Source organism: Sus scrofa, chromosome 14 (genome assembly GCF_000003025.6).
Source record: "Sus scrofa isolate TJ Tabasco breed Duroc chromosome 14, Sscrofa11.1, whole genome shotgun sequence".
Lineage (NCBI taxonomy): Eukaryota > Metazoa > Chordata > Mammalia > Artiodactyla > Suidae > Sus > Sus scrofa.
Genome location: NC_010456.5, coordinates 105,030,662 through 105,044,576, shown reverse-complemented (window position 1 = coordinate 105,044,576; position 13,915 = coordinate 105,030,662). Strand labels below are relative to the sequence as shown.

The 13,915-nt window shown below is 50.1% G+C and overlaps 2 protein-coding genes across 6 annotated transcripts in view; one reads left to right on the top strand and one right to left on the bottom strand.

Moving 5' to 3' along the window:
• PDE6C (phosphodiesterase 6C) overlaps nt 1-13,915 on the bottom strand; it is a 111,655-nt gene that overhangs the window by 78,052 nt on the left and 19,688 nt on the right. The window contains 1 exon segment of one of the 3 annotated variants that reach the window (NM_001204766.1): nt 11,008-11,441. The exons of the other annotated variants lie outside the window; for them this stretch is intronic. Coding sequence (NP_001191695.1) covers nt 11,052-11,441 — 390 coding nt within the window. The 3' untranslated portion in view covers nt 11,008-11,051. 3 annotated transcript variants of the gene reach the window in all.
• On the top strand, nt 25-7,217 carry RBP4 (retinol binding protein 4). Of its 3 annotated transcripts, none has more exons than XM_021072103.1 (6): nt 25-230; nt 613-741; nt 837-973; nt 1,140-1,246; nt 5,148-5,360; nt 6,806-7,217. In XM_021072103.1, exons 2-6 carry the CDS (start codon nt 631-633, stop codon nt 6,841-6,843), a joined length of 606 nt encoding a protein of 201 aa, XP_020927762.1. In that variant the 5' UTR covers nt 25-230; nt 613-630; the 3' UTR covers nt 6,844-7,217.

Genomic DNA, 13,915 nt, shown 5'->3' with positions numbered 1-13,915 from the left:
CCGACCTGAGCCTCCAGCCAGAGCAACTGGGCCTCGAGGCCACCCCAGGCCGCAGCTGGCGGCCGCTGGCACCGGTGCCGGGTAACTAGGCCAGAGCTGGTTCCCGCCGCTCGCCGCCGCCGGAGAGTTGGGCTCAGGCGAGGCCACCCCGCGCGGCAGCTCCACAAGCCCCGGGCGGCGCTGGAGGTGAGGCTCTCGCCCAAAGGGACCCTCCCAGCGCCCAGGCGGCGGTGAGTCAGGGCGCGTTATGCAAGTGCTGGCCCACGGGCCCCGGCGCCTCCCCCTCGGTCTTTCACCCCGCGCCGTTACGAAAGCGCGACCCCCTCCCCCCGGAGCTATAAAGAGGCCGGGCGGCCCCGCGGCGCGCTCGCTTCCCTTGCTCCACGCGCGCCTGGACCCGCGGCCACGCTTGCGCGCAGCTCCCGACGGTGAGCAGTGGCCTGGCGGGATGCGGGGCCGGGATGAGCGGGATCGGGGTACCGGGCCGGGTAGGGTGGGGGACCTGCAGCCCGCAGGATGGGGAGTTGGTGCGGGCGGGAATGGGTCTGGGGACCGGCAGTGGCGGGCCAGGTGGTCCGGCAGCCAGGCGCTCACCGCGAGCGGTTTCCCTAGGGCGGACTCCGGAGCAAGATGGAATGGGTTTGGGCGCTCGTGCTACTGGCGGCGCTGGGCAGCGCCCAGGCAGAGCGCGACTGCCGAGTGAGCAGCTTCCGAGTCAAAGAGAACTTCGACAAGGCTCGTGTAGGTATCAGCTTCCCGGATCCCCAGCATTCCCCTTTCCCGGCGGTAAGCCGGGCGCTCCGGGACATCAAACCCTGGTCTCCTCTCTTCCCCAGTTCTCCGGCACCTGGTACGCCATGGCCAAGAAGGACCCCGAGGGGCTCTTTCTGCAGGACAACATCGTCGCCGAATTCTCCGTGGACGAGAATGGCCACATGAGCGCCACGGCCAAGGGTCGAGTCCGTCTTTTAAAGTCAGTGGCATCTGGAGGGAGGGGAGAGGGACTGTGCTCTTTGTGCTGCAGGGTCCCCCGGGCTGAGCGCCCAACTCTGACTGGGGAGGGAAAGGAGAACCGCGGGTGGGATGGAGGGAAGACACCCTTTGCTTGGCCTGGCTCAGGATCCACCTGGCTTTTGCAGTAACTGGGACGTGTGCGCAGACATGGTGGGCACCTTTACAGACACCGAGGACCCTGCCAAGTTCAAGATGAAGTACTGGGGCGTAGCATCCTTCCTCCAGAAAGGAAGTGAGTAGTCAGCTCATTGGGACTGTGTTGGGGGATGGGAGGCACACCTCGCCAAATCGCTGGGTTTCTTCTCCAGCGACACCCTTCTGAAGGATGCTCTGTAAGTGGCTAGAACCCTCAGCATGGCTTGAGGCTGGCGGGGTCGGGCGGGGGAGGTTGGTGAAGTTGAGAATAGATCAGCCCCTTCATCACCCTACCCCCTCCCCCCAGCTCAAAAACCTGGCCCAAGCTCAAAAGGACCTTTGGGCTTGTCACGTGACCTCCTCCTGCCATTTACCCGCGCAGCAGCTCTGTCAGGGCGTGCAGCCTTTTCCATGCTTAGACCTCCCATCTCAAGTTCTAACTTACATTACTGTTCAACCCGATTTTGTATTTCCTCCATTTGTTTGGTCTGAATCCCTGAAATAGCTTGACTTCTAGGGGCTCCAGCAGAGGCTCAGAGCCTGCTTGTCCAAGGACGCTGAGCATTTGTGCACAGGCTTGGCTCACTCCCAGGTGCCCTACCTGCCAATACTGAGATTCTATGTCTGGATGACAGGGACCTCTTCTCTTTCTCCCAAGCCCCCCAAATTGTATGGGGGGCAGGGTGTTGAGGATTCTCGAAAGAGCACCCTAAAATCTGACCTGATGTAGATGTTTGAGAACGTACACGTGTACGTGCTCTATTTCTCCCCCATTTCTACTAAGTTTCAAACCTGGAGTCTTCTTGGTACCTAGAGAATAATGCAGCTGGGGGCGGGGGGCAGGGAGGGAGGGGCATATCATGGAATCTTAGAGAATGGAGAGTTAACCCTGTGAAGGGGGCTCAATATACAGATGAATAAACTGAGGCCACAAGAAGATAGTGCTCAAGACTTTCATAGCCTGTTGGGAGGTGATACATGAAAATGCTTAATAAGCACTCAACAGACATTAGCCATGACCATCATTGTTTGGGGCCCTCCCAAAAAGACCAAAGACTCTCCTTTGTCCATCTTCCAGATAAAGTCTATCGCTCAGCTAAAGGCATCGTTGTCTGGCTGATATAACAACACAGGCTTGACTGTCTACTGTAGTTTCTCCAAGACAAGGTCCCTAGACTGTCTACATTCAGACCAGCTGGGGTTCTTGTTAAAAATGAGATTTGCCGGCTCCAACCCAGACTTATTGAAACAGGAACTTTTGGGGTGAGGCCTCAGTCTGCATTTTGACTGTGCTCCTTCTCACAGTAAAGCTTGAGAACCACTGTTTTAGGTCATTCAATCCAGAGTTGCTTGGCTTACTCCACTCACTTTGCCTTTGCCTGACTTCTGGGGGCAATGAGTTAAAAATAGCACCCTGCCCACAATCTGGCTCAGCTGGACTATTAGACCTGAGAACCACAGGGAGCCTCTCACCTAGTTGTGTTGGTTTAAAGGGTTGGAGGACACAGGTATAGGGAGCTGAAGGGACACATCCCAGGCCCACCGCAGAGAGGAACAGATCTTCAGGATGTCCGGTCCCTAGAGGCAGCTCCCTCTACCAAGGGTTTTCTTTGGTTTTTGGACTGGCACTCAAAACCTCTAAACCCACCTAGGTGGGTACAGTGCAGACACAGATATAGTGTAAGCCCATGCCCTGGGAGGGTAGAGGAGAATGGGAGCCATATGGCCACTGCCTTGATCACGCTCTCTCCCTAGCTCCTCTGCGTGCAGGTAGCCACTGTCCAAACAGGTTTGGGGTGTCTGGCTCTCCAGGAAGACCCACCCCACATGCTGGGAATGAGGAGGTTGGAGGACCAAGCTTGTTCTTCCCATCAGCCCCGAGAGGGTTCATCTCTTGTCTTAGAGGGAGACGCTGGTAAAGATTGCTAATGATTTAAATTCTTCATCTTTGAACTATTTAGCCAATAAGAACCTGGAGAGAAACCAAACCAATGCAGATTTTCTTTTAAAGTCAAGAAGGGTAGTCAGTTTTCCTAAAACCAGGCAGTGAAGTTTACTTCCTATGGCAGCATTCACATTCTCGCAACAATTCTGGGGAAAAAAAATTAAACCCAATTCTGGGCTTGTGGCTGCTCTGATCATGAATTGGGGCTCACATTTCAAAGGAGTGTCTGAGGGGTAGGCTGTGACTGACACAGTGAGCCCCATAACCAGGGAAGAAATGACTTCATTCAAAGAGGAAGAAGACTTTGCCCAGATGCTTGGGAGCCTGTGAGGGGAGCCGGTGTTCAGGAGGACTTACCAGCAGGCAGCCCCAAGTATCCGTTCCTGACTATCTGCTGACCAACAGCGTGGCCACTGCTGTCAAACATCTAGGCGCCCCCTGCACCTGTGCCCCTGACCCCAGCCTCTGACATTCTCCCCTTGGGAAACCCTAGGAGGTTCAGGGGTAGCTGGCTCAGTTTTCCTTTTGGCAGGCCTGCCGTGAGCTGAAGAGGGGGCTCACCCCCCACCCCTGTGCAGCTTTCCTGCAGGGCATGGGTTTGAGTGCCTCCTAGGTGGGCACTCTTGTGGGTCTCAGAGCCAAGGGGCACACCCAGAGGTGACCTAAGAGAGCATTAGCGATCTTCCTTACACCCTTAAAGCTCAGGGATCTGGGTTCCTCTGCATTCCTCCCGCTCTGTACATGACCCAGAGCAGAGATCATCCCTTGCTTCATGACCTAGATGTGAAAAGGAGACACAGAGGCTTTGGTTTCTTGTCCTCTGCCCACCCCACCCCCCACCCCCGCCGTTTACTTATTGCCTGGAGACGGTGTGGTATAGAGGCCAGGCGTGGGGACTCCAGAGTCAGAGGGCATCTCAGTTCTCTGCTACTCTTGGTGATCCTGGGTGAATTATTAATTTCTCTGGGCCTCCGTTTCCTCATCTGTAAAGTGGGGATGACATAGCCTGCTTTCAAGTCCGTGTGAGGAATAATTGAGAAAACATTCTTTCTAGCTCTGTGGAGGGTGTCTACACCGTGACTGACACGGAGTTAAGGGCTCAGAAAGTCCTGGTCATGGTTCTATGTCAACAGGAATGTTAAGTAGAAACGTGACACGTTTTACCAAATGCAAGGTATTTGGATAAACCCGAGCGGTGTTGTTTCTCCTGGGCCAACCTCTCACATACGTTCTTATTACCGTGGTTTCCCATCCTGCCTTTGTTGACGTTATTACCACCTTTGTTTACACTTACTCTTCATCCCCCTGGCTTACATCCCAGTCTTAGGAAGAAATATAAGCTAATGTCTTCACAGGTGCAGCTCTGCTTCTGTCAGAGGAGCTCTGAAGGGGACAAGCTCTAAGAGAACATCTGACGTGGGAGGCTGGGTGGGGACCTCTCGCCCCCAAGGCAGAACCTACCCTCTTGTGCCAGCCTGGAGAAGTGAGTCGGGTTACGAAGCTGGAATTAGGATGGAGCCAGGAAAGCTGTGACCCAGATCATCCAGTAGCCTGAGAGGCAGGAGGGCAGGGTGCGAGGATGGGAAGGAGTGATACAGGTCCATGCAGAAGAGACTCATCCTGAGGGCGGGGATAACGTAGTTCGGTGGCCACCAGTATCAGCCCCAAGGACACAAGTGTGTATTGTCAGAAGACGGAGAAGACAGCAGTAGAAAGGTCCATTCTGTGGTTCTCATGGGCCCACATTCTCAGTTGTTCCTTGGAAAAATACCATCTCACTTATTGTCAGGGAGAGAAAGAATCATTGATGTGAATGAGGTTGTACGCCCACACCCCACCGCACCCCAACCTCAGGACTTTTTTCTGTGAAAGACAAAATCCTTTCTCATTTTCTCAATGTCATCAGAGCTATCAGAATTCCCTGTGGTCTCCTGCTTCCTAACTCCTGAAACCAGTTGCGGGAAGTGGCTGTTTTCTGGGGCCTGGCGGTGAGTCTCCTTGACATCCGAGAGGCTGAGGGAGACGCAGTCGCCTTTGGCTTTCTGGCTTGCAGACGATGACCACTGGATCATCGACACGGACTATGACACCTACGCCGTGCAGTACTCCTGCCGCCTCCAGAACCTCGATGGCACCTGCGCCGACAGCTACTCCTTCGTGTTTGCCCGAGACCCCCACGGCTTCTCCCCAGAAGTGCAGAAAATTGTGAGGCAGAGGCAGGAGGAGCTGTGCCTGGCCAGGCAGTACCGGCTGATCACTCACAATGGTGAGTGGTGGGTGGGAGCAGGGCACTCGCTGTCCTCCCTGAGGGGGTCCCTGGGTCTGCATTCTGAGATGCATTCCACCTGCACGCAAGAGAAAACAGGGAGTCTTTGGAGCCCCCTCCTAGCTGAAGTCTTTGTCCATCTAGACTAGGTCTTTCAGAGGCCTTATCATAGGGCCGATGCAAGAGGAGTGGGCAAAAGCCTTTTTCCAAAACCCTGGCACTTTCAAGCAAGTAAAACTGCAGGGGACACCCTCTGTTACCCAGGCCGAGTCTGTGGTCACATGATTTTGCTCCTAACTGCACTGCCCCCAAACCCAGTTGGACTGAATTAATATTGTTTGGGGATTAAGTGGCCCCAGTAAACAGCTGAGCATCAAATGTGGCCATTTGTACAAAAACTTAAAGGCAGGCATCACCATAACAAGTTCAAAAGAGTGATTTCAACAAATGCACCTTTTCTACTATGGAACTGCATAACCATTATATTGACTAGCTGGTTTTCCTCATTTACGTTCTTTGAGATCTCCCAGAACAACTATTGGATCTTTTTATAGATATCACCCTTGTCTGATCTTGATTTAAACACCAAAAACATTCTGGAGGAAAGTGCACATTTTATTTCGAAGTGACACTCACTCCCATGGGAAACAAAGTTTCAAAATCCAAATGGGGCAATGCTAAATTGTAGGGAAAAAAGAGAACAAACCTAAACTTCTCTGAAGGTCTCCTAACCAGCTGACCCACACTACACCGAACAGATATGAACCCAGACCAAACACATAAAAAAATATGATTTAGATGCTTCACGGGGTGGGGGGAAGGCAGCCTGAATGCAGGACCAGGTAAAGGATTTCACCCCAGGCAGGCAGGCTCCACATCCAGCCCTTTGCCTGCATTATCTCAATCCTGGAGACACCTTATGACGTGGGTATTCTCATTATCCACATTCTATAGATGGGAAAACAGAGGCTAAGAAAGATTATGAAGGTTGCTCAAGATCTTCAAGAGATAGTTGAGTTGTTTGCAAACCAAGGTTTTTTGTGACTGAAGGCCCTTGTGGCACCACCCGCTGACATATGACACAGGACATGGTGAACAGTCCATAAAACTGCTAACAGAGTAGCTGAGGTCAGACTGACCTAGCCCCTGCTTCCTGAAACAGGATGTACCCTCATCCCTTTGAAATGCAGTGAGGCAAATTTAAGACAAAAAGAACACTCTATCATGCAACAGGTCTAATGCTCTTGGTCCCACTGCATTGCCCCCCGAGAAATTCAGAAGTTCAGAAAGGCTTGAGGACGTTTATGAATGATCGCCACATCTAGCTGTAACCTTCCGAGAAGTTTGATCAAAGCTGAGCCCTAAGGCCATCCTGATATTCACTATCGACATTTAATACTCGGTTCCTCTTTTTGTTGTTAATAGCTTTGTTTTCTGTATTTCAGGTTACTGTGATGGCAAATCGGAAAGAAACATTTTGTAGCAACATGGAGGGTGTCATGTTTCATTAGGAAACTTCCATTAACCCCTTCAGCCCTCAACTAAACTCCTAGGAGTTTAGTTTGTCCCTCTCTCCTTCCCCCACCCCTCCCCTCCTTTCCAGAAACAAAACCTTCAGTACATGTAAAAATATATGTGGGGATGAGTGAATCTGTTTGCACTCAAATGTATGTCTTCCCTGGAGTTTTCTAAGGAATCATTTGAGGCTTAGGATTCCAGACTTTGATTTATTAAAATATGTATAGTTACCCGTTTCCTATGATTTGAGTTTTCATTTGTGTTCGCATCTGTGTCAGAGAAAAAAGTCCTTATCACAACATTGTAAATCAACTATACGTCAATAAAACTTTTAAAAAATGAGTTTAAAACATAAAAAAGTGTTTGACAGTGAGAGACAAACATCATATGCTATCACTTATCTGTGGAATCTTAAAAAAGGATATGAATGAAGTTATTTGCAGAACAGAAACAGACTCACAGACTTTGAAAAACGTATGGTTACCAAAAGGGACAGGTTCCGGCAGGAGAGAGAGACAGGGTTTGGGATGGAAATTTTCTAAAATTAGGTTGTGATGATGGTTGTACACCTATAAATATAATAAAATTCACTGAATTTTAAAAATATTATAATTTATTTAAAAAGTGAGAAGTTCTGGAGTTCCCATCATGGCGCAGCAGAAACAAACCCCACTAGGAACCATGAGGTTGTGGGTTTGATCCCTGACCTCGCTCAGGGGGTTAAGGATCTGGTGTTGCCATGAGTTGTGGTGTAGGTCACAGACGCAGCTCGGATCTCATGTTGCTGTGGCTGTGGCGTAGGCTGGCAGCTGTAGCTCTGATCGGACCTCTAGCCTGGGAACTTCCCTATGCCATGGGTGCAGTCCCAAAAAGACAAAAAATAAAATAAAATAAAAAATAAAAAGTGAGAAGTCTTGCAGGTGGCTGAGTAGGTGCACTTTCATATCCCAGGAGGGGTTCTTCTCTCCCCACACTTTTTGACCTTTAGTCTGTTCTACTGCCTAATCGCCATTATTAATGACTGTGGCTTCTTTCAACTTCCTAAAAAAAGGGATTTCCCTGATTAACCCAGGAAGGCTTTAACCACTGAGGCCAAAAGAGGAGGTGAGCGTGAGCCAGCCCAGACCCTAGTCAGCCTCAGGCCTGTGCCGTGGCTGGGACGGCGGGCTCACCTCAGCTGGTCTGAGGGGCCAAGGAGCATGGGTCTCGCAGCCCTTAATGTCTCCAGCACCTGTTTCATTTCTTATCTCAGGTGTGGGCAAGATGCTATGGGGGAGGAGGCTTCTCTGGGGGAGTTTGGAGATGGGATCCTGGAAGCCAGGTGTGTGGGAAGATCATGGCACCCCCTACCTGGAGGGTGCAGGCAAGGGTGACAGGGGGCAGAACACTAGTATTCCACAGCATTAGCAGCACTTGTGAACACTAACGTATAACTGCACGCGAAGCCACGCACTGCAGTTTCCCGTAAGCTCCTAGCAGCCTCAGTTTCTCATCTTGAAAAGGCATTAAGGATTTGGTATACCAGAACTTGGTTTTAGGTCAAAATCCAGCTCAGATATAATTCACTGCGTGATTTGGGGTGGGTCGTATGGTTTCTCTGAGCCCCACTCTCTTGTGAAATACGGGAACATTGTTTGCCTGCTGGGCTGCAGCAAGTGTTCAGTCAGAGCACTCAGGAGCTGGGTAAACACTGGCGATGCCCGGCTGATATTTACGAGATGTGCTGGGAGGCGGGGAAGGGCACCTCTCTGTGTGCAGAGCACTTTGCCTGGGTGCTGGCATATCAAGGGGCCATGGAGGTTCCTGGGTGCCGCAAGTCAATGTGCTTCGTTCTCCCACCAAAGAGGGAGGAGGCAGGGGACCATGGACAGGAAAGCTCTGCCTGTCATTCACACAGAACAAGAACCCTCAGAGCTGGGCTCTTCAGCTGCAGGTGTCACCCCAGAGACCCATAAGATAGCCACACATCGCTTCAAAAAGCAGGTCTGGTTTACCAGATTTATTAACTAAAGATGAACAAAAGGTCTCTGTCCTCTTATTCTCAAGCTTGTGATAAATCTGACTTCGGAAACAAGTGGCTCAAGAAACTCCATGAGCAATGGCAACTACTGGCTCTGATTGACTTGGCAACAAAGCCTGGTTGAGCACCTACTATGTGCCAGGTCCTGAGCTACTGTGCATTCCAGCCTTGGGCCACCTCCCAGTGCTGGCGTGTCTCTGGATTCCCTCTGGCTCTGTTTTTTTCTCTATCTCTTCCCAAGGATATTTCATAAAACTGTAGATCTGCAAACACTGTCTGATGACTCCCAATATTGAGTCCTCAGGCCCATACCTGACATCCCTGCATCCAACCACCTACACTCTGTTTAGATCTCACTGGGGTTTCAAATTTTTATACCCCAAATAAAACCCATGGCTCTTCCATTCCCATTCTCCTAGTCTTTCCCCATTTTTGTTGCCTGCCCTACCATCCAACCACTGTCAGGAGTCACCCTTGAATCCTCTCTTCTTCTCATATTTTGCAACCTGTCCATTAAGAAATCATGTTTTCTCTGCCTTCCCAAAGTATGTTCCAAGATTATTTCTCACAATCCCCCCCTGATGCCACCACCTCCATTTCCCATCTTCCTTCTCTACTTTAGCAGCTGCCATCTTTATTCCTGCTCGGCAAAGTCCATTCCCTGACCAGTAGACAGAGTAATATTTAAAAACATATACCAGGTCATATTAACATCCAATTGCAAATCTCCAGTGACTGCCTACTGAACACAGAATAAACTCCCTGTGATGACCCCTCAGACCCCTGTGTAATCCAGCCCTCTAGCCTCTCTGTTCTCAACTGATGGGCTCCAGCAAAGCATCCTTCTGTCAAAGATAGTGACTGGCATAGAGGAGGCTCAGTCAATAGTTTGCTTTGTTTATACCAGTCTTCTTTCTGTCCCACAAGTAGACAAGCCTCTTTGCACCAGCACCAGCTCCACCTGCAAAGCCCCATTCCCCTGTGTTCATATGGGTGGCTCTTTCTTGTGGTTTACTTTTTGGCCCAAATATCACTCCTCAGAAAGCTCTTCCCAGACCCCTCAACATCCCATCTATGGAGTTCCCGTCGTGGCTCAGTGGAAACGAATCTGACTAGCATCCATGAGGACGAAGGTTCGATCCCTGGTCTCGCTCAGTGGGTTAAGGATCCGGCGATGCCATGAGCTGTGGAGTAGGTTGCAGACACGGCTCAGATCCCGAGTTGCTGTAGCTGTGGTGTAGGCTGGCAGCTGTAGCTCCAATTAGACCCCTGGCCTGGGAACCTCCACATGCCATGGGTATGGCTCTAAAAAGACCAAAAAAAAAAAAACATTTAAACTGCCATCACTGTCCTATTTTCTTCATGATGCTAATTCACTCTATAATACTACATGATCTATTGACTTAGGTTTGGTGTTACTCCACCCTCATCTAGAAGGTGAATAAGCTCCATGAGGGCAGGGCCATGGCTGTCTGATTCACTGCCGTATTCCCAGCCCGAAGAACATCAGCCAGAGCATGCACTTAAGAGGCATCTGACAGGTTGGTCAATGAAGGGAACTACTTGTGCTCTCACTTTGAAACGTTTGGAATCATCCTACTTCCTCTCTGCCTCCTAAAGGGGTCCATGGCATTTCTTCATAAATAAAAAAATAAAAGTCACCTTTAATTCCTTGTAAATTAAATTCCTTGTTCCTTTGAAATTCCTCAAGTACTCTTGACATTAATGAATGATCCAGTAGCCTTGCAAGTCCAGGGTGGGGAACTAGAGTGGCTGTGACTCTTCAGAGAAGAAATCTGGGACTTGGATCTGTTCCAAGATTCAATTCAGAAACCAGCAAGGCATGGCTTTATACGTAGGAGATGGAACTGGTGAACAGTTATAAATAAAAATTTATTAAATTCAATCATATTACTAACACACCAAAAAAGTTCATATTAAAAAGGAACCCACAGCAAATCCTTTTATAAAGGATAAAATTGTTATCTGAATGCTCATCCCTTAATTTACTGGTGCTGAAAATGTATAGTTGCAGAGGTTACATTTTCTTAAAGCAGGTACACGGGTGCAATGGTCCTGGAAAGTCGTTCCCTTTGAAAACATACCAGGGCTTGCCAGAGAGTGACAAATAGATGCCGATAGACAAAAATTAACTAGCTGGAAATAACAGACAGATCATTTCTTCTGACAGACGTGTCTGTAAACATGGCTCCCTTTTCTGGGAAGAAGAAGCAGTGAAAAAACTTCCTCCATTCGTTCCTAAACAGTGACATGTTGTAGAGAATGGGGTTGACGGCTGAGTTGGCAAAGGTGAAGGCCATCACCCAGAAGAAGAGGGACGGCCAGATGACCAGGTTTTGCTTGAAGTTCTGGATCAGGATGAGGAGGATGGTGATGATGATCGGGCTCCACATGATGAAGAAGGAGATCATGAGCAGGAAGAGGGTGCGGAAGAGCCGGACGTCCTGCTGGGACACGCGGATCTGGTGGCTCTCGGAGTAAGCCAGGCTCATCGTGAGCCTCCTCCTTGATGCCTTGGTGATCTGCAGGAACACAAGACAGAGCTGGAGCCACAGTTTACTGCAGCACATCAGGGTGGGGTTCATCTAGGAGGAGCAGAAAGGGACCGGGAGCTGGAATCTGCCACTGTCACTGCCCTGGGACTATTTGGTTTTGGAACTTTGTGCAGAGAGACCTCCATCCTCAGAGGAGGGGGTCTCTGCCCGCGCTTAGGTTGCGCTGGAGAAATGGGGCAGCTGGCCTCCTGAGAAGTACGGCAGGAGATCATCCATGCTGCAAACAGTGTTGATGAGGGGACGTGAAAGCCTGAAGGGGATGGTCTAGAATAGAGATGTGTGGACAGATGCATATGGCAATGGTCTGAATGGGTCCCCGCCAAGTCCATGTGGTGGGGCCTAACCTCCCCGAGGTGACAGGAGGTGGGGCCTTTGGGGTGATGAGATTATGGAGAAGCAGCCCTCATCAATGGGACTGGTGCCCTTCAGAGAGAGGCCTGATCGAGCACCCTCTGCCCTTCCACCATGGAAGACAGCGACAAGTCGGCAGTCTGCAGCCCTGAAGAGCCCTCTCGCCAGCCCGGCCATGCTGGCACCCTGATCTCAGACTTCCAGGCTCCAGGGCTGTGAGAGAGAAATCTGTTATTTATAAGCCACCCACTTTGTGATGTTTTGTTATGGCAGCCCAAACAGATTAAGACACACATCTGCCTGTTATTTCTTTCTTCTCTTCCTTCCTTCCATCCTTCCTTCCTTCCTTCCTTCCTTCCTTCTTTCTTTCTTTCTTTCTTTCTTTCTTTCTTTCTTTCTTTCTTTCTTTCTTTCTTTCTTTCTTTCTTTCTTTCTTTCTTTCTTTCTTTCTTTCCTTCCTTCCTTCCTTCCTTCCTTCCTTCTTTCTTTCTTTCTTTCTTTCTTTCTTTTCTTTCATTCTTTCTTTCAAGAGCAAAGTAATTCATTGCATAAAGCAGTATGTGTTCAAAGGTACAAATGCAAACAAACACTATGATGGAGGGAGATCGAATGAGACATACAAGACCTCTAGCCTCCTGTACCCTCCACGTTCCCTCTCTGGAGGTGACCAGAGTGAATGGTTGGTTTCCTGTACGTCCTTCCAGCGATGCTCTACCTACCCACACATGCCAGGCTGTGAGATCATAGGCGTCTGCACTTCTGCTTTGCACACAAATGCAACTAGCCCATGCATCTGGCTCTGAACCTTGCTTCTCTTTTACGTAGCACTGCATCTCGGTGCTCATTCTGTATCCGTCTGGAGAGAAGGCACCTCCTTCCTGCCTTGTTAGTGGTTGTCTACATTCCCTAACGTGGATGCATCACAATTTATCCAAGCCCCCATGATGGGTACTTTATGTATTTAGCTTTTCGTGTGTGTTTGGGGGGTGCACTGGGGTAGGAGCTATTTGGGAACAATCCCCCGATCCGCAGGCTCTGTTGGCACCACCACCAGCTACATGGAGACCAGAGACGATGCCCAACAGAAGGGTCGTCATCTCACATGGGCAGCCAGGCAAGTTCCTTGTCCATGAGGAAGAGTGGGGCTTTGACAGAGATTCCCAACACTGGAACTGCTAGGACCTCTGCCATTTTGTACTAACGACCAGGGTCAGTATTAGAGCAGAGAAGGAAGGCAACTCTGGTGACACAGGTTCAGAAGGGAGTTCTGGACTTTTCCATCAAGAGCCCTTGCAAGCATTGCTCTCTGGGTCTTTGGCCCAGTCTGTTCTGTTCAGTTAGCAGGCTTTGCTTCAGCATCAATTGGAGGGGCTGGTTATTAGTGGGCAGCCTTGGACACGGAAATGATCCGTCAACTGAGGCAAGCTGACCAGATTAAAATAAAGCCTGCCATGTCCTCTCAACCCACTGTCCCACATAAAAATGGCATTTTGAGAGCAAATGCTCCATGGTACCTCAGAACCAAAGCATTGGAGCTACCAGGCCCATGCATCACTTGAGCAGCACTTCTCAGACTTTACAGGCCTGGGAGGCATACAGCACCGTTTTGTGCAAGTGTAGATTCTGGTTTCACATTTCTAACTAGTTCCATGTGCTGCTGCTGCTGATCTGAGGACCACATTTTCAGTGGCCAAGGCCTTCTCCACTCGTCATTCTGTCAGTGAGGGAAGAGGCCCCCAAGAGAGGGTTTATCCAAAGTACTTTGAAAATAGGAGCCTTGAAAGTGTTTACTTCAGAGAGCAAAAGCCCCACAGAAGCTGAGTCTGTGAGAGAGAAGGTGGGGCGCCACCCTGGGGATACTTCCAGTGTCGTGGCCTTACAGCTAATTCTAAGTGTCCTCTAAGCACAGTCAAGGGTCTGAAGACCTGCTGTCACCTATCACTTGCTCAGCTTTGATGGTGCCAAGAGGTGTGGGCGGGGCACAAGGACTGGCGGTGGGGCGGGCAGACTGACGCACTGTTAGCCTGGAATATGACGGGGCCCTGTACCTCCTAGCCTGACATGCTTGACCTCTGTCCTTGGGGAGAAAT

What these genes read in the sequence shown, in the direction of transcription:
- RBP4 (XM_021072103.1), top strand. Translation starts at nt 631, where the DNA reads ATGGAATGGGTTTGGGCGCTCGTGCTACTGGCGGCGCTGGGCAGCGCC. An exon ending in AGAACTTCGACAAGGCTCGT is followed by an intron (nt 742 to 836) that starts GTAGGTATCAGC and finishes TCTCTTCCCCAG; the next exon opens with TTCTCCGGCACCTGGTACGC. An exon ending in ATCCTTCCTCCAGAAAGGAA is followed by an intron (nt 1,247 to 5,147) that starts GTGAGTAGTCAG and finishes TCTGGCTTGCAG; the next exon opens with ACGATGACCACTGGATCATC.